This window comes from Gobio gobio (assembly GCF_949357685.1).
Source record: "Gobio gobio genome assembly, chromosome: 3".
Lineage (NCBI taxonomy): Eukaryota > Metazoa > Chordata > Actinopteri > Cypriniformes > Gobionidae > Gobio > Gobio gobio.
The window spans coordinates 38,890,201-38,915,388 of NC_137099.1; the positions used below are offsets into that span (position 1 = coordinate 38,890,201).

The 25,188-nt window shown below is 36.8% G+C and overlaps 1 protein-coding gene across 3 annotated transcripts; it reads right to left on the reverse strand.

Annotated features, from left to right (window-relative positions):
- Positions 1-277: 277 nt before the first annotated feature.
- On the reverse strand, positions 278-23,742 carry smad1 (SMAD family member 1). Of its 3 annotated transcripts, XM_079813492.1 has the most exons (8): positions 23,632-23,681; positions 21,569-21,630; positions 13,295-13,879; positions 7,791-8,069; positions 6,652-6,768; positions 4,005-4,226; positions 3,510-3,766; positions 278-1,772 (listed from the first exon to the last, which is right to left on the reverse strand). In XM_079813492.1, the coding sequence occupies exons 3-8, from the start codon at positions 13,692-13,694 to the stop codon at positions 1,629-1,631; spliced, it is 1,419 nt and encodes a 472-aa protein (XP_079669618.1). In that variant the 5' UTR covers positions 13,695-13,879; positions 21,569-21,630; positions 23,632-23,681; the 3' UTR covers positions 278-1,628. The 3 variants fall into 3 exon arrangements, with proteins under 3 accessions (XP_079669618.1, XP_079669617.1, XP_079669619.1); XM_079813491.1 differs by lacking the exon at positions 21,569-21,630 and having other exon boundaries at positions 23,632-23,742; XM_079813493.1 differs by lacking the exon at positions 21,569-21,630 and having other exon boundaries at positions 6,652-6,738; positions 23,632-23,741.
- Positions 23,743-25,188: the final 1,446 nt, after the last annotated feature.

Below are 25,188 nucleotides of genomic sequence, written 5' to 3' on the forward strand. Positions count from 1 at the left end.
AGCTAGTACGATTGTTTTACTTTAAGCCCTTACTGTCAATTATCATAATTGATACCTGTATTTTACAGGTCTATTTAGTTACAGTTATTTTATTCCCATTCCATTTACATATCAACATTCAACATGATAAAACATTATATATTACATTTTATATTAATGTCACTGTATATCTGATTATTAAACATTATTTCCATAATAATGGGTTACACATTTGAGACTGTAATATAGTGATTAGTTTGCCTTAACTTCCTAAACATCAGGAGACAAGAAGACAGTGATAATTAAACAATTTTATTGAATCTTCCAGTAGAGACTTTGATATTCATGGAATAAAACTGCTTTCTGAGAGTACAAGTAAGCAAGAACAGCACAAAAAAAGGACAGAGACAAGAAGCCACTTATGAAAGTGCAGATATGAAGGAACAGCATTATATATTTTCTTCAAAAAATACAAAAATGTTTACATTTTAACAGCGGATGGGATTTCACTATGAATAAAAAACTGAGAGCAAGTTAATCCAAAAAATTAACTACTTTTTACAAAACAATATCTCTAGTGCCATTTATAATTGTCAACAAAAAATGTAACTCTTTTTACTCTAAAAATGCTGGAAATGCACAGGCATTACGTATATTTTTTCTCCTACTTTTCTAAAGGTGTTTTATGAAAACAGATTATTCATGGCATTTCAGAAGAAAAAAAATAACAGTGAAAGGAGGACGTTCTTCCGTGCACCACAGTGGTGCAGTACACAACATATGGACAAAGTAAACGATGCCTGCCTCTGCTCATAAGATTTACCATCCTGGGGATCAAACCACACTTGCAAAAAAACAGACTGCACAGCACTTTCTCTACTAATACGTACATTTACACACCCATTTTTGAAATCAGTCGAACACAACTGCGGTAAAATTAGCGCAGCATACGCATGAGTTTGCTCATGCATCCCTACCCACTACTTACATGCCCTAACTCCCCATACGTTTATCCCATTCAAAAGTTTTGAGTATTCAAATATATTTATTTTTCATTCTACATTTGACATTTTTTGCTACATTTTTTCTTCTTCCCAGCTGTGAGAAATTTTGCATTAATAACCTCATTGTTTTCTCACAGCTTCATGCCCTTCAGTTCATTTAAAGCATTATATTTCTGCATGTTATCTTACTTTTTTGTCTACCAGACGTGTTCACGCTATACTACTCTGTACAACACTGTACTAGTCTCTAAGCTACGATGCAGATCTTTTTTCGCCAATGGAATACTGATTTGTAAACTGGAAAAAGGAGAAGAAATGCAAAAGTAAAAGAAAGAAAACAAAAGTTGGCTTAAAACCCAACTTCTCTCACAAACAAGACCAAAGGTGGATACTTGCCCCAAGTATGATGGCCTCATCATTAAACATGCTTGGTCACACAAAGTTGTCAAGTATCTTCCAGATTCTCATGGGCTGAGAACTGAGGACTCTTCAGCCAAATGTTATGCCCCCAAACAAACTGCCTTCAAGTAGAATACAAAGCCCACCCTCCTGCCTTCGCCCACCTCTCCCTTTAACCAATGAGCTTCTGCGTGGGAACCCAGATTGACTGGGTTACGTCAGCAGTTGCCTTATGATCAGCTCGGTCTAGGACACGGATGAAATGGGGTTGTGAGGAGAGCCCATCTGGGTAAGGACTTTATCTAGCCACTGAAGGGGCCCATGAAGATGAATCTCAATCCAGCATGGGGTGCTTGTCACATCCTGTCGATGGTACTCTGCACCCCAACCCTGAAACACAAGTTATATAAGAATTTAATATAAGAAGGGAAAGTACACTCAAAAATTGAAATTCTCATTGAATTCTGCTTTTTACTCAAACCCGTGGTTCCAAAATATATGCATTTCTTTCAGTGTCTTTTGTTCCTCAGTGGGACCCAAAACATGTATGTAGTGTGTATATATATATATATATATATATATATATATATATACTCCTGGAGGAAAAAAATTATATTTAGTGGTCTTTTAATGGTCTATTTCCAGGGCCACACCTGCCAATGGCCGGTGACTTAAGAAAATTTACTGGATCTGGTGAAGAAGCTGTCAGCGTTCAAAATATTGCTTTTGAAGATGTTGAAAATGATAGTTTGAAACTGAACCCTTCCAAGCTCCAAAAGGTAACAAAATATGCTTTATTTTATTCTTCTGTAATTGTTACTCTAATATCAGAAGAGTTTTATATCATTGCAACAGGTAGAGATCAATCCGTGTAAGATATAGATCCAGGTTGCTAAAGACCTGAATATGTAATAATGATTGAATATGTAAAACATTCATGCATTTAAGGGTTAAAGTTATTAAAGTTAAGTTATTCAGTCAAGAGCAATAAGTGATTGTTATTTGTCTTTTGTTGTTTGATTAACATTAAAAACAAAGCTGCTGTCACTTTAAGAGCCAATGCACGGATCCAATACACATTAGTCCAGTTACACATTAGACATAACTGACTAGTATGTTTACAAGGATACTTGCCAAGATGGGCATTTTGACATAATTTTGTTTGAATATGTCTGTTCAAGCGCAAGAAGACGTGAAAGAGAGCTCAATGCAGTATTTGCATCTGGGCGCACACTTCGGATTTTTGTGCACAGAAAACTTCCCACACTGCGCGCGTAACAAATCAGATTCCCTTTCGCGTCTTCTTGAGCTTGAATATTTAAATTGGCAAGGCTTAAACTTTAAACGATGCAGCACTGCCCCGTCAACTGTCCCGAGCATCATTCACATTTGTTCACATTCATGTTCTCACAATTTTACATTGTTAGAATTTATAAAAATGTTACCGGCCATAGCGGTTTCATATACTCGCCAACACCAATTTTTACTCACATTTGGTGCTTGGCGAGTGTTAATTTTAGGCCCTATATATTTATAACAGCAAGAACCGTTTTAAAAATGTATAAGAACCTTTACTAATAATTGAGCACCAATGAAAATTGATAATAACTGAGCACGAAATCAGCATATTGGAATGATTTCTGAAGGATCCTGTGACACTGAAGACTGGAGTAATGGCTGCAGAAAATTCAGCTTTACCATCACAGGAATAAATTACATTTTAAAATATATTAAAATAGCAAACAGTTAAACATTTTAAATTATAATCATAATAATAGTATGACTATTTTTACAGCATTTTTCTTCAAATAAATGCAGCCTTGGTGAACATAAGAGACTTCTTTCAAAATAATTATTATTCCTATATGATATACCGGTAGTATATATATATATGTGTGTGTGTATATATATATATATATATATATATATATATATATATATATATATATGGAGAAAAACAAATAATATGCTGATAATATAATATGCTAATACACTGATAATATTCAGAAACATTCTTTAAAATATCTTTTGCGTTTCACAGAAGGAAATGCATACCGGTTCAGAACCACATTAGGGTGAGTAAATGATAAAAGTATTGCTGGGTGAGTTCTCTAGTTTATAGATTACCTTTACAAAGCTCATGCGGATGGTGCACATCTTGGTGAGTTCATAGACGGCTTCAAAACCGTGATTGACGGACTGAGCCAAGAGCTCAGCAAACTCCTGGTTGTTGAAGATCTTTAGGCTGCAGCGACTGGGGATCTTACATACTGTGGTGGGGTGGAAACCATGGTGGTAGTTGCAGTTGCGGCTCTGGACAAAGATACTGCTGTCGCTCAAACATTCGGCGTACACCTCTCCTCCCACATAGTACAAATGGACTCCTGCAAAATGTATGAAAAAGTGATTGTGAGTTTACATTATAAAGAATAGTTTGTTTATTATCAGCAATTTTTGAGACAGGCCACGTCATCAATATCACATTACTATCACATTAATGTCATATTTTAGTGCTATATAATTGTGCTAATCAATAATCAATCAATTACATATGCAATATATCCTACAGTACACACTAGAATAGTTGATTTATACAGTCATTTCAGTGACAACAAGACAAACCTTTTCCGATGTGGCGTCGGGTGTTCTCGATGGTCGAGTTGCGGTTGACATTCGACAGCAGACCCAGGCAGAAGCGGTTGCGGTTGTTCGAGGGGTCGGTGAAGCCGTCCACCAGTACACTGGTGGAGGAAGCCTGGAAGGCCTCTCCCACACGATTATTCAGCTCATAGTACACAATGGAGCACCAGTGCTTGGGTTCCTCATAGGCCACAGGCTGAACATCTGCACAAAAAGTTATAAACTCAATGAATGCAAGCCCATTTGCGCTTCCCATAGCAAACCATAGCAGTATGGTGTAAAAATTAAAATGTTACTAACTCTTATGGTTAAGGTAGCATTAATTTGATCAAAAGAACAGCATTTATGTAAAATAGAAATATTTTGTAACATTGTAAATGCCTTCGCTGTTATTTTTGATCAATGTAATGCATCCTTCCCAAATAAAAATATACATTTAAATTAAAACATTTAATAAAATCTAACCCACCCCAAACTTTTGACAAATAGTGTATATTTTTAATATTAACATTTATATTTTAGACTTTTTGGCACAGGTTGGCAATTTCACAGGTTAACAAGTTTTATATTATTATTTTATTTGTTTTTGACTCAACCCCCAAAACATTTTATTTTGCAATATATTAATGCAACTTTAGTTCTGAACTGTGTCTTTGAAAGTGATTTAGCAATATGATTAACAGATTTAGACTTGCATCTCATCGCTTACAGAGGAGGGCATATCGATTTTACTAGGGTATTTATATGAGGTCACTGTTGCTAGGCTATTAATGGTAACACTTTAATAACAGGCAGCAGTGATTGGTTATAAATCACTATTCAAGGGCCTACAAAAAATACAACCAAATCAGCATAATACATGTGGCATAGCTGTCTAAATCAAATCTCACCACAGTTAACTTAACTTGTTGGGGGTCCCATAAAATACCAATCACTAAAATGTCCTCTTTCTGATATCCACAGCTCATCTGTTCCTACTGTGCTAATCCCAAAGAGAATGAAATGTGTTTATCTACAGCTTATTTCTTCTCAGCTTCCTCTGGTCTGTGACACTAGGCCACAGGTGTGTTTTGTCTACTCTTTTCCCATTAGCCAGATCACACTGGAAGTGTACACTACAGCACTGCACAGGATGCAGCTTGAGCGCGCATCCCCAAACTGTACAGCAACTTCCACAAATATTTCAACACCTTGCACACACCCCTCACCTCCTGTGGGATTCTGGGTTTCACTATATGCAAACTGTGTATTTTTTGCTCTGTACAAATTGGTGAGTCATTGATTCTGGAAGTGCAGCACTTTTCTTTAGAGAGATATTTAAAAATGCCATGAACACAGATTTTAAACATTGTTTTGAGGCAATTTTTCCAAACATGCATAAGAATTAAAATGGAAAAGTAAAAAAAATTATTAATTACCGTAATAAAGTTTTTTTTTTTTTGTACAATCTGTACAAAATACTTTTTGTTGTTGTTGCTATAACTGACAAATGTCTACAGTTAACTGTGCAATTTACTTTTGATTTACTGTGTAGCATTGATATTTTTTTCTTTTTTGGTCATAATTTAGAGTATAGCCTACATATACCGATCAGGCATAACATTATGACCTAATATATGTCCTGATATTGTGTTGATCTTTTGCTGCCAAAACAGCCCTGACCCGTCGAAGTCCTGTAAGTTGCGAGGTGGGGCCTCCATGGATTGGACTTGTTTGTTCAGCACATCCCATGACCCTGTCACTGGTTCCCCACTGTTCTTTCCTTGGACCACTTTTGATAGATACTGACCACTGCAGACCAGGAACACACCAAAAGAGCTGCTGTTTTTGCAGATGCTCTGACCCAGTTATCTAGCCCCGACAATTTGGCCCTTGTCAAACTCGCTCAAATCGCTTGCCTATTTTTCCTGCTTCTAACACATCAACTTTGAGGACAAAATGTTCACTTGCTGCCTAATATATCCCACCAACAGGTGCCGTGTTATTCACTTGTTATTCACACCTGTCAGTGGTCATAATGGTATGCCTGATCGGTGTATATGTTGACTATATTAGATTTCGATTTGCAAAGTTTGAGGATAACATTGAGCAGGATATGGAATAACCATTTTTTTAACAATATACAGGAAATTAATCAAACAATAAAGAATATTTTTGTATTTTTTTTTGTTCATAAACAAGCCACATACTTTGCTGCAAGATAAACCAGATTTAAAAGGATAGATCACTAAAAAACAGCTGATGGGCCCCATTGACTTTAGTATGGGGGAAAAATACTATGGAAGTCAACCAACTGTTTGGTTACATTCTTCAAAATAGCTTCTTTTGTGTTCAGCAGAAACAGGTTTGGAACAACTTGAGGTTGAGTAAATAATGACAGAATTTTCATTTTTGGGTGAACTATCCCTTTAAGTGACAAAAAGTCGGAATGTCTGTGACTTTGTGTGTGTGTGTGTGAGAGAGAGAGAGTATGTTTGTGTGTGGACTTCCTGCACCTGCAGTGTGGGCAGGCAGCTGCTGATAGCTATAAGCAGCCCATGTCAGGCTGTAAGGAAGAGGCAATATCTTTGGCTGAAGCTTAGTGTGCTGTCTTTTTTTATGGTGATTTTATGATGCAAATGGAGTGTACCTGGTCGGTTGCTGATCTCCAATGGCAGGTTGGGAACTAGAAGGTTAGTGTCCATTGGCTGTGGACAGTCCTGTGTCATTGGCTCCTCTGGGGGCATATAAGCAGGTGGAGGAGTTTCTTTTGAAGCAACACCCAAAAACACAGGCAAAACAGATATAGATATATAAAAGCATTAATATTATCCCACAGAATCCACCTTATAACTTATACATACAATATAAATAGACCTACAATTAACCCTTTTCAGTTTTTCTTCTTAGAAGTACATGGGAGACCACAGAAAGTCTTAGTTTATAAATTCATATTTGTGCCAACATCAAAAGAAAAAATTCAGTATTGGGTTTCCAAATTTTTTCCGATTTTCCAAATGAGGAAACAAATGGGAGAGATTGATCAAAGCAGTCCAAAAAGATGTCAAATTTACTCCTTTAGAAGTAGTAGAAACCCCATCGCAGCAGATGTTGACTAGTTTTGTCCTTTTTAATGTCAGAAAAATAATAAAGTGTTATAAATGTACATTAATTAAAAAAGAAATATCTTGCTAGAATTACGATGTCAGAGTCTGTAAGGTTAGCAAACAGGTTAGTAAACAATGTGTATCCTGTCCCTTAAAACTACTAATGTTATTATTTGCAGTACCTACAGTATCATTTCAATACCATTCTATATGCATTACGGTAATCACACAAGTATCAAAATATCATATAATTACTATTTACATTTGACACATTTGACAGGCACAGGCAATGTTTGGGGTCAGTAAGATTTTTTTTTATCAACAAGGATGCATTAAATGTATCAAAAGTGACAATAAAGACATTTATTTAGTTGTTTCAATTAAATGCTGTTCTTTTGGACCTTCTATTTATCAAAGAATCCTGAATTTTTTTCACACCAAAAATTCAGCTTTATTAACAGGAAATTTTAAAATACATTATAACAGAAATGTGTTATTTTACATTGTAATAATATTTCACAATATTACCTTTTTACTTTATTTTTGATCAAATAAATGCAGCTTGCATTTAAATGCATAAGACATTTCTTTAAAAACCTTACCAACCCCAAACCTTGATGGGAGGTTTGATTGTGTACATTTTCTACAACATCAAAGAATGACTAGCATAAGTGCAGCTCACCTGGCATTTGAAAAGGGCTGCCAGCGTCCGAGCTGGATGGTGAATGGGGGAAGGTGGCTGTACTGCCTGTGCCGCTGTTGGGCGAGCTGGGGTAGCTGTTGGTTGGGGAGTTCGGGGTGAAGGGTAGGGCATTTGCTGGCTGCTGGGGAAAGGAGTCAGGAAAGGTGGCGTTCTGAGGCATTGGCGGCTCTGTCTGGTGAAGTGGGTTACGGAAGCGTGGCAGCATAGAGAGCTTTGCATTGAACTCACTGTTTCGTGGCACCAGCACGGGTGGCAGAACTAGGAATAGAGTAGAAATATGAACGTCACATGAGAATACATCAAACTTTGGTGATCGAACTGAGATATAAATTAATCTGCCAATACTGGCCAAATTTTATTTTCTTTGTTTATGTACATGTCATGACATAAACACAAAAGAATGAATGAATTCCAGAAATGTCCTGCCAAAACAAACCCAACAGCCTTGAATATAACCACTATTGTAGTGATTTGGGTGATTTTTTTAATGTACTGGCTAAATAACTAATTTTGAATAAAAAAAATGTAACAGTAAATCCTCTGTAGTGTACCTATAAAGAACTGCGCACTCAAAACCACAAATAAATCTAAATTAATATTAAAACGCTAGTTCTCCCAAATATGAATAGTCTGTGATCATTTACTCACCCTCATGTAGTTCCAAACCTGTATGACTTGTTTTCTTCTGTGGCACAGAAAAGAAGATATTTTGAAAAATGTTTGTGTCTATCCATTGAAAGTCAATGGGGTCCAAAAACAACTTTCATTGTATGGACAAAAACATATACCTTCAAAATATCTTCTGCATTTCACAGAATTAAGAAATTAATACAGATTTGGACATGATGGTGAGCAAATGATTTGTTGAATATTCATGTTTGGGTGAACTATCCTTTTAATTATTTATGATTATATTTTGTATTTTGTTGTCCACAATTTTCTGGATTTCCATAAAATATACACATTATCATCTCATCCAAGAGTCATATTCAGAGTTGTCACACACAGACGAGCTCTCTAAAAACAGTAGAGCAATAAAATGTGGTAACTGATGTTTTGAAGTGGATTTTCAGCTACATATTTACACCTATGTTGCCCATATGCCTTTTCATTTCGACAGGCTAATCGTTTTTGACTGTCAAGACGTTTCCAGTGAGACTGGTAACTTGTATTTTAGCAATATAGCAATGAATACTGTTAAACAATGGGTGTGGACAGCGTGCTGCATTCTGGAGAGGAGGGGAAAGACAGGTGTCCAGATATCCACAGGCCTGCACTACACAAGCGTGTGCAAGGCGGGCAACCACTCTTTCCTGCTATTGTCTGTGTGGGTGACAGGAGTTCCTGTAAAACTCTTCCTCTTTACAGCCACATGTTTGAATGTGTCAGCCACACACACACACACACACACATCTACACACAAAAGTGTACACAGACCCTGAACAAAGCCTTCATTCTGCCTCCGCCTGGAATTTCCTGCTCCTGCTCTCATAATGTGCACACACACACACACATACTGTGGACAGCTGTTTCTGTGTTGTCAGCTGACCCTCATCTTCTGCTTAGCCAACAAAAAGGGGGGCTGTGCATTTGAAGTCCATTCTTTCACCATAAGCAGAGGTAAAGAAAATGTTCTTGTCTCCCATTAAGACACAAACACCGCACTGAAGGTTTTAAGAATGCTACCAGATTCTCTCAAGCGTTATCAGGATCAAACAAATGAGAACAGCACCTGGCAGAGGCCGGAGAGATATGGAAGGGGAAGGACAGAAAAAGAAAGAGACCATCTGCAGGAACCTTGGGAAAGGAAAACTTGGGAACATGCATAGCAAAGGTACATATGGGCTATCCATATGGGATTCACTGACAGACTGGTTTTACTCCCACACCTTTTAGTAATAGATATCCATGACTTTTCCATAATTTTTCAGTGATATTTCCAGCTGTTCATGATTTCTGAATAAGGATTTTCACAAACATTTTATAGAGATTAAAATCACTAGGAGTAACCTAAAACGGAAGAACACTATATGACTGAAAATTCATAAAAATATATAATATATATATAATATATAATATATATATTGATATTTCCAGTGGGAATCCTATATTTAGATTATAAATGAATGCTTTTTTTCTTTTCTTTTTTAGAACAAATCTATAAAGAGAAAGAACCGTGTTTCTTTACATGCGCTGACTCATCATTTTAAAGCACATGACTGCTTACAAGCCAACAGCATTTGAGGGAAGATTGCGAAGAAGCGTTTCATTAGTTGACCTTCTCTGAACGAGTCTGTGTTTTGACAAAATAGTGTTGACAAAATGGAAGAGATTTATAGATAAGAAATTAAAGATCTGCTGTTGTCATTTGTGGGGTAACTTTCTAGAGTATTTTGAAGATTTTATGGAAACACGTTAGTTAATAAAGGATAATAAAGGATCAATATAAAGCTATTGTCCACAACAATGGACGGTTACATTCTGTTTATTACAAGAGTGTGCTGCAGTTATGTGGTCCATTACTTTAAATGATTGAGCAGATGCTGATTGGCTGTCAATTATTTTGTCAAAAAAAATCTGAAAATTATTCCAATTATATTGTTCCTGTAGTCAGGGCTCTACACAAAAACATTTTTCTTTAGGAGCACTTTAATTTCAATAACTTTCCCATTACAGCGATATTTGCCCCTTTTAAATTAATTTCCTGGGGCCTTTTTACCAGTATAAGAGTTTAAAAAAAATATATTATTAAATGTATGCATCATCTTTTGTCAATTTCTTGAATTAAAATAGAAAATTTGTTTTTAAATGTTAATTACTAGTTAATTGTTAGAACAATAAGACACAATCACTGTTAACAATCAAATGAAATCAGCATCTTTGCACTGCATTTAGTGGCATTTAGACACATTTACACAGACTGTTTAATGCAGCTCATGGGTAAATAATGTTGTACGAATGTTTTAAATATACGTTTTTGAATTTAGAAATATGTAAAAATGTAACTTTAAAAGTTTGATATTTAAACTTTGATATTTATCTGCCAGTAGGTGGCGGCAAGTCTTAATGAGTGAGTCATTCATTCAATCAATCGTTCAAAACGCACTTTCATTCATAAATCACTGTTGCTTGGAGATGCGCAACAGTTCTGGTGTGGCATTGTTTGAAACTATTTTCACGAAATAGAGCAAAAATATACCGTATTGTGGATAAAACGTTACTTAATATCAACTTGTTTATTGGACTTTTGTACAATATCAGTATCACATTTGCCAGTACTCGGAGCAACAGGAGTCTGTCTACTCATGTGACATTGCTTAAAGCTGCAATCCGTAACTTTTTGCGCTCTAGCGCTTAATAAACAGAACTGCATGTGTCTTGCGGAAGAACATTGTAGCCGGAGCTACTTCTCTCGGTGCAACCATAGACTTTAAAAAAATATGGACGTAGTGTCCGTGACGTCACCCTTAGGATTCTGAAGAGCAGTTTTGAAGCGTAAAGTAGGGTCGAGTTGACCGTTGCCATCTTGGCAGCGTGTAACTCCCGGATAACAGAAAATGGGCAAAGAGGCGGGACGTCGGCAGAGCTGAAGTGACGTGATGACTAACAGACAGCAGACAATCCACCTGTCACTCAAAGTGGCCACGCCCTTAATTATGCAGAACTTTAAGGCTTTATATAATGTAAACGAATGAGTTTTAAAAAAATTCACCCCCCTCACAGTTGTCATGAAGGGCAAAATTAGCCGTACAGACCAAAACCACAATTTGTACCAGGCTGTAAACATGTTTTTTTCTGCTGTAAAGTTGGGCATTTTAACATGGGGCTCAATGAGATCTGGCGGCTAGTTGATAATTTGGCTTCAAGAGAAACTGGCGACCCAAACCGGACTAAAATAGTCAGAATATAAACACTTATTATACCGTAGTGATTCAGGATAAGACAAAAACACGGTTTGGAAAATGGGTTCATGATTTACTCGCTCGTTATATAAATTTAGTAAGTTTTGAACACACAAAAAAAGTGATTGACTGCAGCTATAACTATATATCATGTACGATAAAGATTAAAACCAAGAGCTTTTTACAGGGGCTTTTTTTTTTTTTTTTTTTTTTTTTGGTGGCAAGGTCAATATTTTTAGTCGACTGGGTAAGTTGGGTACGACAGGAAATTGTACTAGTACCGGTACTTTTTAAAATGACAGCACTCTAATAAAAGCAGTATTTCTTAATTTGCGTCGATGTGTGACAGCAGGAGTGAGGACGTGTGTGTGAGCTCAGCTTCCACCGTTCACTAAACAATGGAAACAGAACAGTCAAATATATACGCGCCACTCAGGAAAAAGAATGCAACAGAAAGGACTCTGCCGGACTCTGACCTGAAGCGCGCGCAGCCGCGCACACGCCTTTCACTCAGACTGATCACGACGCCAGTTTCTCAGATTATTGGGTTTGAATGGTAAAAAATATGTAAAAATGCATGTCCCGGCAAGTATTCGGGTAAACACAGTCGGATATGTCTTTAGTGAACGTATACAGAGTTGAATGAGAAACCGGGTGTTACAATGAATTTGGTCCGTGCAGCTCTTAAAGGGCCGGACCTAATATTCTGTGTGAAGCAGGGCAGGGCAGGAACATGCCGGCCAAGTGAGTTTTTAAAACAATGATAAAACAATGAATAGTAAGTTCTGTCATATTATTCAATTTTTACAGTTTTTTGCCATGATATTTTGCCACTATTCTTTATAAGAAGTATTTGCTGATATTCTCTTTTTTTGTTATGTTGGTTTACAAATTTGTACCTTTTTACATTTTTACTCTTTTACTTTTATATTTTGTCAAGGGCTTGTTTACATTTATACTTTTTTATAGTACACTACTGAAGGCCAACATTGTAAGTTAAATTAAATGTTTTTAAGTAAAATTGTTGAAAATTATTGTGATAAATTAGTCGATAGATGAATCGATTCATCAAAAAATTAGTCGATAGATTAATTGATATAAATATAGTCGTTAGTGGCAGCCCTAAACTGTTGCTTAGTGTTGATGCACGTTGGGAGTTTTTATTCCGATTGTATTATACATCTATTCATGAAAATCGATTGGGTCGCACTGATGCACCTAAATATTTTTTACAGTCGCATCATGCAGTAATTTTCAGTCGCAAATGCGACAAAATGGTTTCAGTGTAGAGCCCTGTCTGTGCCTTGATGTAAATGGGACTTGTGTTGATAGTGGATGCCTGTATTTAATATTTTAATTGTTTAAAGGATTCAATGTTGAAAAAAAAAAAAGACTTTCCACCAACTATTGCTGTAATGATGTAACCTGCAGAAAGGGTCACTGATTGATTCTTTTTGGAACAGATTAAAATAATTGAGTCACTGAGATAAAAAATCAAAATCCCCACCACTAATCCAAATGTATCTATCAGCTGCTATACTGCTCATGATCAAACCAGCTCAGATAAATGTAGTCACTCACCTGGACTGTCCACCCTCTTGTAGTGGTAGGGGTTGATGCACACATCCTTCTGCTTAGATCCAAAGGGGAACTCGCAGCACTCCAGGGCCTTGAGCTCATGGTGTGACTGTAGGTCAGGCCAACGCCACACTCTGCAGTAGATGACGTGAGGCAGCCCCTTCCGGTGTGACACCTGGAGCCTCCCGTCCAGTGAACGAGGGATAGTGACACAGTTGCTTGGCTGACCGGGGCAGCTGAGTGCCCTCTCCAGCTCCTCCATAGCACCCTTCTTCTTCTTCAGCTTCTTGACCAGTGCATCCACGGCCTTCTCTGCCCACTTCTCTTCTTCATCACCTTGTTTCCAGCCCAGCAGTCGCTTGACCGCCGGGCTGGTGAAGGAGAAGAGCGAGATGACGCTCATTGTGGCGCCACGTGCGCCCCAGCCAACGTTGTCACACTTACTCCGTAGGATTCCACCACACAGGAACAAGTACTCTCTGCTCTGCCTCCTCAAAAAAAATCAAAAACTCAACCACAGCGACACATGAACAAGGGTTTTGCTGAAAGTTGTGTTGTTTCACAGTTAGGTCAGATTGTGAAGTGCACCTGTAAAGAGACAGACAATTAAGTCAGACATTACTTTGGGATCCGTTTAAGAGGATCCAGCACTGACACTATGGACCCACTTTATATTAGGTGGCCTTAACTACTATGTACTAACATTTTAATTAATAATTTGATACATTGCACTTATTGTGTACATACATGTTTTTACATTGTACTTACATTTAAAAAAATACCTGCATGTATTTACGTCTGTAATTAATTTCTGTAGTTACATTTGTAATTACACAGTTGACACTTCCCTCACACCTAACCCTACCCTTAAACTTACCCATACCCCCACACCTGTCCCTAACTCTACCCATATCCCACCTCAATATCAGCAAAGGCGTTTTGCAATACAATTTGAACACATTAAGTACATTGTACTTATTTTTTGATGCAAGTACATAGTACTTAAGGCCACCTAAAATAAAGTAGGGCCCACTACATGACTTTGCCCAGATTCGCAGTCTGAACTAGACGACGCCAGTTGCCAGATCCAGTCTGCAGATATTGGGTAGTCAGAGTTAACAGACTTACAGAAAATCATGTACAGAGAGATAGTTTTTAGCTTCAGATTATAGGCACATCCAAAAGCTGAAAAATGCTGTGAGGTAGGAAAGCAACAAGGAACGTCCGAATCTTATGATCGTATCACATCCTGTCTAATGATCTAGTCTATTTTTGAAGGCAGCATAGATGTATCCTTCATTGGCAACAAGATCCCACTTTCCTGTTTGTTCAACTCTGTGACAGTTGAACTAAAAATAAAATGCAATCTGAAAGTAGCACATCGTGGTCAGTTTGTGTGTGAAAGTACGTTTTTGAACTTTTTTTAAAAAAATTTTGTTTTTCATTTCTAGGAATAAATTAGTGCTGTAGTAATTAAATATTCACTTAAGTTAATTACCAACGCTCTCTTTATTTTAGTTACCTTCATGCACAAATGTAGCTTGCGATGTCAATGCCTGATAGGTCTGCGAGGCAACAAGTCAGCTATCTATGATTCCATCCGGTTAGAGGATATCAAATATGTTTGATATTTTGAGCTGATTTTAGAACACATATTGTTTTCATTTGTCATTCAACGAGCAACGAGGCACATGTTCCTACAATCAGAAAGTCTGGTAGTGTGTGATCCTCAGTCACTTAGCGTATGATGCTGCTAAGTCTGTGACCTTTTACAAAGTTGCTAAGCGTACGAGTGTTTTAAAATCTATTCAGATCTGAAAAGTTGTGTAGTATATTCCAGTCTTAATTCCACAAATCCAGAACAAATGACGCAATACATCTTCTACCCTGAGAACACTGTGATGATGACATCTTCTCGGAATGGCTGCCTTCGTTCAGATCACAGCGCAGAGCTTCCAATTACATCTGCTCTACAGTAAGTTCTCCAAATGGCTTTCGGTATATGGGAAGTGGGATGTGTTCATACGGCACGCTAAACGATACTGGCGTGACACACTGCTGAGTGATGCTGTATAGCACTGAACAATGTCCTGACTCATATCAGTTTCCTCATATGTAAAGATGCAGCTTATTACAGGATGCTATTCAAGACACCACTGTAGGCTTTGGAGCATATTCTAGCTTCTAGTTAACTGTTCACACATGGTCAACATACTAGGAATAGAGAAGAAACGCATTTGAGATAAGAATAAAAGTTTCCATTCAGAGATATCCCAAGGCAGCCATTCATTAACCAGCATTCATGGTAATGGGAAGGGAAATAAGAGTGTGCAATGCAAGATTGCATAATTTGTTTTGAAGTTACCAGATGGTTATGCATAGCATCCTCACTGGAATAAAGCAAGAGGCATGAAATACATTTTTTAAGATTCAGACTCTTTCACATCAAGTACATGATGACTGAACTTAGAAGTTCTAAGTCGCAAAACACTTTTCTAACTCTTTCTAAACAATAGGCTACCTATTCATTTTTTCCACATCACCTTCCATACATAAAGACTACAGTTGTTTTGTTTGGGTTTTTTTGCCAAGGACTTGCCTATGATTGATATGAATCCACATTCGGTTGTATCAGAGTCTGAGTGGCAGGTAAGTGTTATCCACTGACTCTATTCTTGCCCATCAACACTAGATAAGTAAGGTGACATCAGAGAGCAGCTATTTGAACTATGCTGAGTGCTAAGAATAATGTTGTCCTCGGTGAGTGTGACTGTCCTCAGCTACTGTTTCACTTTAGAAAGCTTGTCTGATGTAGGTTACAATCAGGGCAAAGTATCACAACACAAATGCCTGACCAGTTTCAACAATAATATTCTAATTCAATAGGCTAAACGTTTTACAGAGTTGCTGCAAACATATTTTTATCAGTAAAAGGTTCTTAACAAAATCACAAAATGTCTTTGGTTTATAAACTAGCATGAACTCTGCACACTGGAGTTGGAGTCATTCAATGAAAACAGGTGCTATTTATTAACTGGGAAGGAGAGAGTAGTAGCTGTTGTCATGGACCACAGCAACAGGGAGGCTAAAAAGTTGTTCCTATATTTAACATCATCTCCCAGCCAAAAGCTCATTTAAAAGCCTGGGACCTTCTGCTGTTGTCAGGGAGGAGATGAGCAAAGGGTAGGAAGTGCATCACCAAATAACCTGCAGGATCTTTTTTTTTTTTTTTCTTGTTGGTCTTGTCTTTTATTAACACAAGGGATCTAATTTCTGTAGTCTTTTATTTCATGACAAGTTCATTCCTTCTGAGCTTCTTCTTAAGAAGACAAGTGAGGGAAGATAACAGATGGGTTAAAGAAGAATATGTGGGGAATTTTCCATCTGTTCTTGTGGAATAAGGACCAGGTGAGCTTGAAAAGACTTCATGCCATACAAGATCTGTCAATGTATCAAATTGTGTGGAATCTTCTATTGCTTAATGCTTTTTTAACATCAGTGATACAGATAATTTCAACAATCTCACCATAGGCGTAATGTTCATAGGACTAATCTAATATACAAAAAATGTGCAAATGTGTCAACACTATCAAAATACACATTTATTATATTTTATTTTTTGGATTAAAAAAAAAAGTTTTATCCCCCTTGAGATACAACCATTAAAAAAGTTCCATTCTGATTGGGGTATCAAGTGAGGCTTTACTTATGCAGACTTCTTTGAGTTAGATTTGTTTTAAAAACACCTTTTATTTAGCCCCTTGCCATATCCCACACACTTTTGGGGCTTTTGAAAAACATGATGAACAGGAATATGCACACCTACTGATAAACCATTGCAGCATGAAAGTTTATGCAAGAAAAAAAATATATATTGCAGAGTAACATTAATGTTATTTTGATACAAAATGATTTTATACTGGTAATTCACAAATTATATGTTCTTATGGATTTCGTATAATTATATATTATATAAAATTAGGGATGCTCCGATAAGGATTTTTGCAGCCGAAACAGATTACAGATTGTTTTGTTAGGACAGGACAATATTTGGCCAAGATGCAACTATTTGAAAATCTGGAATCTGAGGGTGCAAAATTATTGAGAAAATCACCTTTAAAGTTGTCCAAATGAAGTCCTTAACAATGTATATTACAAATAATAATAATAATACATTTTATATATATTTACGGTAGGAAATGTACAAAATATCTTCATGGAACATGATCTTTATTTATTATCCCAATGATTTTTGGCATAAAAGAAAAATCAGACCCACTTTATATTAGGTGGCCTTAACTACTATGTACTAACATTTAAAATAATAATTTGATACAATGCACTTATTGTGTACATGTTTTTACATTGTACTTACATTTTAAAAATTACCTGCATGTATTTACGTCTGTAATTAATTTCTGTAATTACATTTATAATTACACTGTTGACACTTCCCTTACACCTAACCCTACCCTTAAACTTACCCATACCACCACACATGTCCATAACTTTACCCGTATCCACCTCAATATCAGCAAAAGTGTTGAGCAATACAATATGAACACAATAAGTACATTGTACTTATTTTTGATGAAAGTACATAGTAGTTAAGGCCATAAAGAGGGCCTTATAAAGAAAAATCAATAATTTTGACCCATACAACGTATTGTTGGCTATTGCCACAAATATACCCGTGCAACTTATGACTAATTTTGTGGTCCAGGGTGACATTTAATAATAATTAAGCTCTCTATTAAATGTCAGGTTTTTTTGTTTTGTTTTTTCAGATAAGTAATAATACCAAATATGTTATTTACAGTAATGCTAGGGGTGTAACGGTACACGTATTCGTATTGAACCGTTTCGGTACAGGGTCTTTCGGTACGGTGCGCGCGTGTACTGAACGATTATGAATGCAATCTTTAACAGTTAACAGTCAGCTTGTTTAAATCGCGGAACACACTTCAATCCGAGTTCCCACACGAACATATTGAGTATTCAGTCCATTTTATCACGAAATTCAAACGATAAATGCCGTTTTAACGCTCTATAATGTGACGTGACTGATAGACGCGTATCAGTTCAACTTCAAGCGGCAGCGCGCGGTGCGCGAGTGAACGCTATCATCTCTTCCTAAAGAATAAACATACATTAATATCTTAAGGTATGTTGAGGATACATTACAACTTACTGAAACGTATCATATGTTGTGTAATCGCTCCATCGGTGTTTCAACCGCGGAAAGACAATAAAACAGCTTGTAAACAATGTCATGTAGAATCACGTTTACCTCAGAAGTCATTCAGTGTCCACAGCTGTGAGTTCACTAGAGAGATAAACTCTTTCACTGAATACATGCACTATATTAGCCTATATATTCGTTATATTTGCCTATATATATTCATTATATACTACTTAGCCTGTTAGTGATGTCTTGGTTATTTAATGTATGTTTAAATAAACCTGTCATGAAAATTACAGCCACTAAATGATTATATTTCAACAACGAATTGGAGAAAAAATAATAATAATTAGATTTAGATGTTAATGCAAAAACTGCCTTATGTGAAGCTTATGAGTGTTGATTATTATATCTAAAAATAAATAGCAAATGAATTTAGGCTAATAGTTTGGGCTCTGTTGTTAATCTTTAATAGCAATATGTAAGTAAGGGCTCCCTATATAGTTTAAAGCATTATCTTTAAGAAACTTTTAGTTATAACTGAATTTATTTAAGGACAGACACAATTTTTTTTCATTAAACCACTGCTGAATAAAAATTAATAAAAAGCAATTTTTTAAAACTGCTGTACCGAATCCGTACCGAACCGTGACTTCAAAACCGAGGTACGTACCGAACCGTAATTTTTGTGGACCGTTACACCCCTAAGTAATGCTATAGATTGTTGTTTTAATTGAGAATCAAAGCACAACAAATATTAATTTTACAATGACTATTTTAATAGGCCTTTAAACACAGGACTTATGCAAAACACCATCCAGGATACGCTGGCTTATTAATAGCCAACAAGACTTAATGTCAAACTGAACATAATTACAACCCATAAGGTGTAATTAAACATTGTCAATATGTGACTGAGGAGGACAAAAACAAACAGAAACACTGCAACTCCTAAATAGAACTAAATGAGTAGTCTGATGATCAGGAATAGTGTCCTTCCTTCCAACACTTAAGTAGATAAGGCAGGATTCTCTTTATAAATTCAAGCTTTTTTGGGGAGATAGTCTATTCCCCTTTTATCCAAAACATATGCGGCTGTACTAAATCAATCAACACTCGATCACTAACCATCAGGCACTAGAAATAGAAATACAACATAAATTGCATAAAGTAATCAAATGTAAAAAAAAACATTGCATAATCTTCACAAAAGTGATTTAAGAGCAATGAGAGACAGAGGACGGCAGCAGCTTTGCTTGCTTTCACTTTAACACGGAATGTTTACGTTTACTTAAGACATAAACAGCTGTGTTTAGAAGATACTCGCAAAGACGGGCATTTTGACACATAAGTGTATTTGATTGTTCAAGCCCAGAAAGATAAGTACTCTCAGAACCCATCTCATAGATAGCGCGGGCGCATATCGAATGAGCACTGTTTCGCTGCTTACTGCGCATGAGTGGTTTCAAATCACTTGTTCTAAAATCGCAAGGCTTAAAAACGCATTGTTTCTTGAGACCGCGTAATAACTCCACACTGTCATGACTGTGGCGCTAAAGTCTGACATCATCAATTTGCGATGAGATCGGCTTATTTTAGTGACTCCCAATCAAGTCATAGAATGTGATTATCGGCCGACACCGATCTGCGGCCAATCGATCGGAGCATTCCTAGATAAAATGATACAATTTCTCATGAGTTAAAAAAAATATATTGCATTTTCTTGTTTTTTTTTCTGTAGTTCATGTAAAATTTGAAATCTCATTCAATCTCATTTACCCATTTAAATGGGTAAATGTTGTAATAATATGGTAATAACACTTACAGCCTGAAAAAATTGAAATCATGCAATATAAAACCAATAGTAACTGACATAACCATTATGAGAGAAAAATTAGCAACCTAGTGGTTGAGAAAAGTAAAATTGTCACTAGCAATGAGATGATGATATCAAAATGACAATGCAACTATGCCACTATCATTGAAAGTGACAATGCAATATTACAAGGAACGTGTTATGACACACTAGATTCTCTCTGATGACTAAGACTTTGTTGGGACAGAGAAACTCTTCAACACCTGTGTGTGACTGTTTGGGAGAAGTATCTCCCTGACACATCAAGAGCCTCTTTATCTTTACATATCACAGGCAGCCCAAGCGTCTCATTGTCAAAGGCTGTAGGCCACTTCAAACTCAAACACACATGCAGCTGTTCCCTTAGGAAAGCTGTCATACATGTTGAAAGCACCCTTCCCAAACCCAAACACCACACAGATCGGGTATTCCCACAGCAGGTGCTGTTTGAACAACCATAGACACTGTTCTCAGACCAGGCCCATTGGCTTTGGTAAGATCGTCTTGTCTGTCTGGTTAGCTTTGATGACCACCGACAGGTCTTCAAGTTGCTAGCCAGCTGCCTTGTTTAATTCAATTCCATGTCATTTTGAGAGGAATTCCACAGTTCAAACATCTAGGCAACGGCATACAAAAGCTGTCCGAGTGATGGGAATTGATACATATTATTGAGGATTCATAAAATCTGACCACTAGTCTGACCACACACTTACACAAAAGGTCAATATACCATTGTATTGACTCAGACAATGTTAGTTTGGGCTGTCTTGGAGCCCAGTCAAAACAACCAATGCTTAAAGGCAAGTTCACTGTGCGGGCCAACTGCCTAGTGCTTGGCCCTGGGATGCAAAATTCGGTGGAGACTAAATGAGTGTAAGATGAGCGTAAAGGGGTCATGTCAGTAAACTGTGAGCTTGCTGCTTGAAAAATTGCACAAATGGACCGAAACGGCAGTTTCGGTTTCTACATTTGCAATGCAGGGCGGCCATTAAAATGCAATCATTGCACGTTTCAGCTAGTGCACTCCAGGCCTGAGTGCATGTAAATATTAGCATTAGCTTGAGGGTTGGTGCAGCAGGCAGAGCTAATGTGGCTCCCATCACGCAACTTTGACAGCCTTGACCCCCCGCATCATATCCATGTATCATTTTGCGCTGGTTCAGTGCCGTTAATCAATTTAGGAGGCAGTAATGATGCTCTCTCGGCCGTCCCAGGGGACTCTGCATTATAAAGAACTTACATTATTTATCAAGGGCTGGATCTGGGGCCCTCCATTAAGCGCCAGCTCAATTGCGATGTTCTCTAATAAAAAAAAAAGGTTGGGGGTTGGACAAATGGAGAAGGAGGGATAAAGAGAAAAGCGAGAGTGAGAGAGAGACAGACACTCAGACCAAGAGCAAGTGCGCTTCAAACTCCCTGTGATGCCACATTTAAATCAAACTGGCCAAAGGTTCATGCACAACAGCTAATGCTGATGGCTAATCATTTGTTCTCAGACTTCAGAGATTCTCAGAGCCAAGAAACCTTTTCACTTACGGAAAACAAATGATTGGAAAAGCATGTAGATCTTCATATACAGAAATATACATCCCCTATGGTGTGTCCAAATACAGACCTGAGATGGATACGTTCACTTTACACTTTGCAAACAGAAAGCAAGGACACTATAATAATCTGTGAACAAAATGCCTGTCAGATGTATTATGATATACAATTGTGATGGATAACACCTGGATAGGTAGGATGATGTTTGTTTGTTTGTTTTTTGGCCTATTTATTGGATATCTGCCTCCTCCTCATTATAACAGCAACAACAACAAAAATGATAATACTAATGAAAACGTCTTTTTGTGTCTGTGAAGATATATTAAGGTATACAATTGTGATGTTTTTCAACTGGTGGATAGGTAGAATAATAATAATAATTATTATTATTATTATTTAAAATAACAACAACAATAGTAATGAAAACAACTTTTTAAAGTGTGACCCAATGCACACATGGAAGCTATATGAAAATGTAAAGTAAAAACATCAAATCTTATTTTGAAAATGTGTAGGTCACTGTAAAAACCTGTCATTTAAGATTTGGTTAATTGGGTATGGCAAGGGGTCTTTGTATTTACTCTTTGATCTCAAACTCATTTTTGTGAAAAATTCAATGAAAGCTAACATTAAGAAACTAAAGTTCATTGTCTCATCTGTTTTATTGTAAAGTATAATATTTGTATCATGTAATTGGCAGACCCCCTGCTTTACCCAAGTTGTTTTCATTATTGCTGTTGTTGTTGTAATGTATTAAGAGTGTAATGTACAAATATGATGTATCTGTTTTCTGTAAATGTAATTATTTTAATGGCTTTGCAATGTACTGTACACACGTATATCTAGCCAGCCTTAAAATGCAACACTCAATTTTATAAAATGTAACAGAGGTTCATTGCTCATCTCTGTCCAAGCGGTCTTTGTCCCAAGACAACTCACCCAAACATTACAGTATGTTAAATGCTGATATTAGACAATCACACACATATACACACATTGTCTATGTCTGTCACACACACACACACACACACACACACACACACACACGCACGCACACACACAATGTGTCAGAATAAAACAATCCAAGCAAATCATGGACAAGGACAAATTCTTGTCCTTTGAGTAATCTGATATGTCATCTTCAATGATGTCAGGAAATCTGGCTCAGGTCACAGTCTCTGCATGCATCATGTACAGGGGCAAATATTCACTGTAAGTGATGTGTATGATTTATTGCCATTTTTGAGTAATCAAAAAATATCACAATAAATAGAAGTGGGTGGTAAATCATGAAATGTAGTATAAATAATAAAGAAATGACTAAACAGATTTAAACACATTTGTGTGGACTTAATAATCAAGGTCAATGATTTGAATTAAAAAGTATATCAATAAAAGCAGACATAAAAGGTAATATTTATATTATTAAAACTGATTGCTCCTCTAATGGAAAAACAAAACATCAACAACAGCACAAACATCATGTGACAGTCAAGCAAAATTGTACTTTATGCATTACAAACAGCATAACTGTGCAGACACAGCACATGAACCGTAGCAAATACTGAGTGATTTACTCTCTTGAGTTGTTATGAAGAACAACCAAGTTGGATGCATCATTGCTGATCTCAATGCGCGAGAAACACTCGGTAAAGAAGTTATAAATTGCGCGTTCCTCTAAGGAGCATTCACAAACGTGCCGTTCGTATTTTCACAGTTTGTTGACGCGTTTAAATAGAAAAGTTAAGTTTACTGTACCTTGTGCGCAACCTCGACGGGATCTTCAAAGCATTCATACAACAAGACTCGCTTCTCGCTGTGCTCTCGCCTGGCGTCAGTGTGTCGCGGACCGCCGCACCCTCCGCACTGAACTCGTATCACGCCGCGGGATGTAGTAAGGGGCGGTGCGCAAGTCCTAACAAGTCCTACTTTTTTACACATTCAACGTTTTCAAAGTACTGTGGAATGGATTATGTAACATTGTAACAATGCAGCCTACTCTTTCTAGGGCCCGAGGAGGCTAGTCTGCGGTCCATCATGGCACTGTCCTGGGTAGGACCATGGGAAAACCATGTGGTGCAATGAGCGTATCAATGATGCTGTTAATTCAAGCACATCATTCAGCATGAACTGATGGAAAAGATCACTGTGCAGGGAATACAGATACTGGGACTAAAAATCAGCATTAAGTTAATCCCATAATGACAGATGCCATTTAACTGTGCATATTTTGAAGACAACGTTTAGGCTTACGACCATTGATTAATGCCTTTAATAATCAGAAAGTGTCCCATCTGTATTCACCCTTTATGTTAACTAAGATATTGTGTTGATTGATTTATGGTGTTTGTATCGTGCCAAAAAAATCTAAAAAATAAAAACTATTAAAATTGTTTTGTGTAGGCCTAATTTAGAATGTTTTTTATGTGATATTTATGTTTTATTGATAATACAATTATTACATTTAGTTTTACATTTTATTAATTTAAATACTGAATAAAAATAAATTTCAAGTCAATGCAGCATTATATTATGAATCAGATCTTCAGTCACTAATGTGTTAATCCACAAGTCTTCTAATAAAAAAAAATTAGGGGGGGGGGGCCTTCATCCCTGTAGAAAGTCAATTAGCCTATATTTTTTACAAACGAAATGCACAACTAAATCATACATTTTAATTTAAGTCTTCATAAAACTCCTCAATGTTAGGTTGACAGTTAATGTCAAGAATCAGTCTAAGTATTTATATATTAAAATAAAATAATCCACTCCTCATTTAACATTCCAGCTACATAGGTTTATTATGTTTCTGAGTTTGTGAGAGCTCGTGGAACTATACTATCTGTGGCGGCGGCGGCGGAAGGAGACCATCGAGAGTAGGAGTGCTGCTAGCGCAGATTACGTCACGCGTTTGGCGACAGAATGTCTGAGTGAGGCGCGAGTAAGCTGCACGTGAATGTGAAATCTGGGAAAACACTGCGAGCTGAGAGTGCGTTTCATGAAGTGTGCAGAAATATAAAACAGTTCTTATATGTCCAAAATTGGTCGCATAATCGTTTTAATTTAGCCTATGGTTTGCTATTGGCTTTATGGCCATCTTTTATAAATATTTGTGACTTGCAAGGTTCATATTAAAGAAGCTGCAGCTTAGACATTACTTGCATACTTACTTTATTTGCATAGCTTCTTATAAGCAGATTTTCTATAACTGCATTGGATTCATTCTCTCTTTTCTTCAGTAGAAATAAGTAGCAATATGGATGTAAAATTCAATGAGACTAACTCAAAATAACATCCTTAAAGCTTTCCAATCAC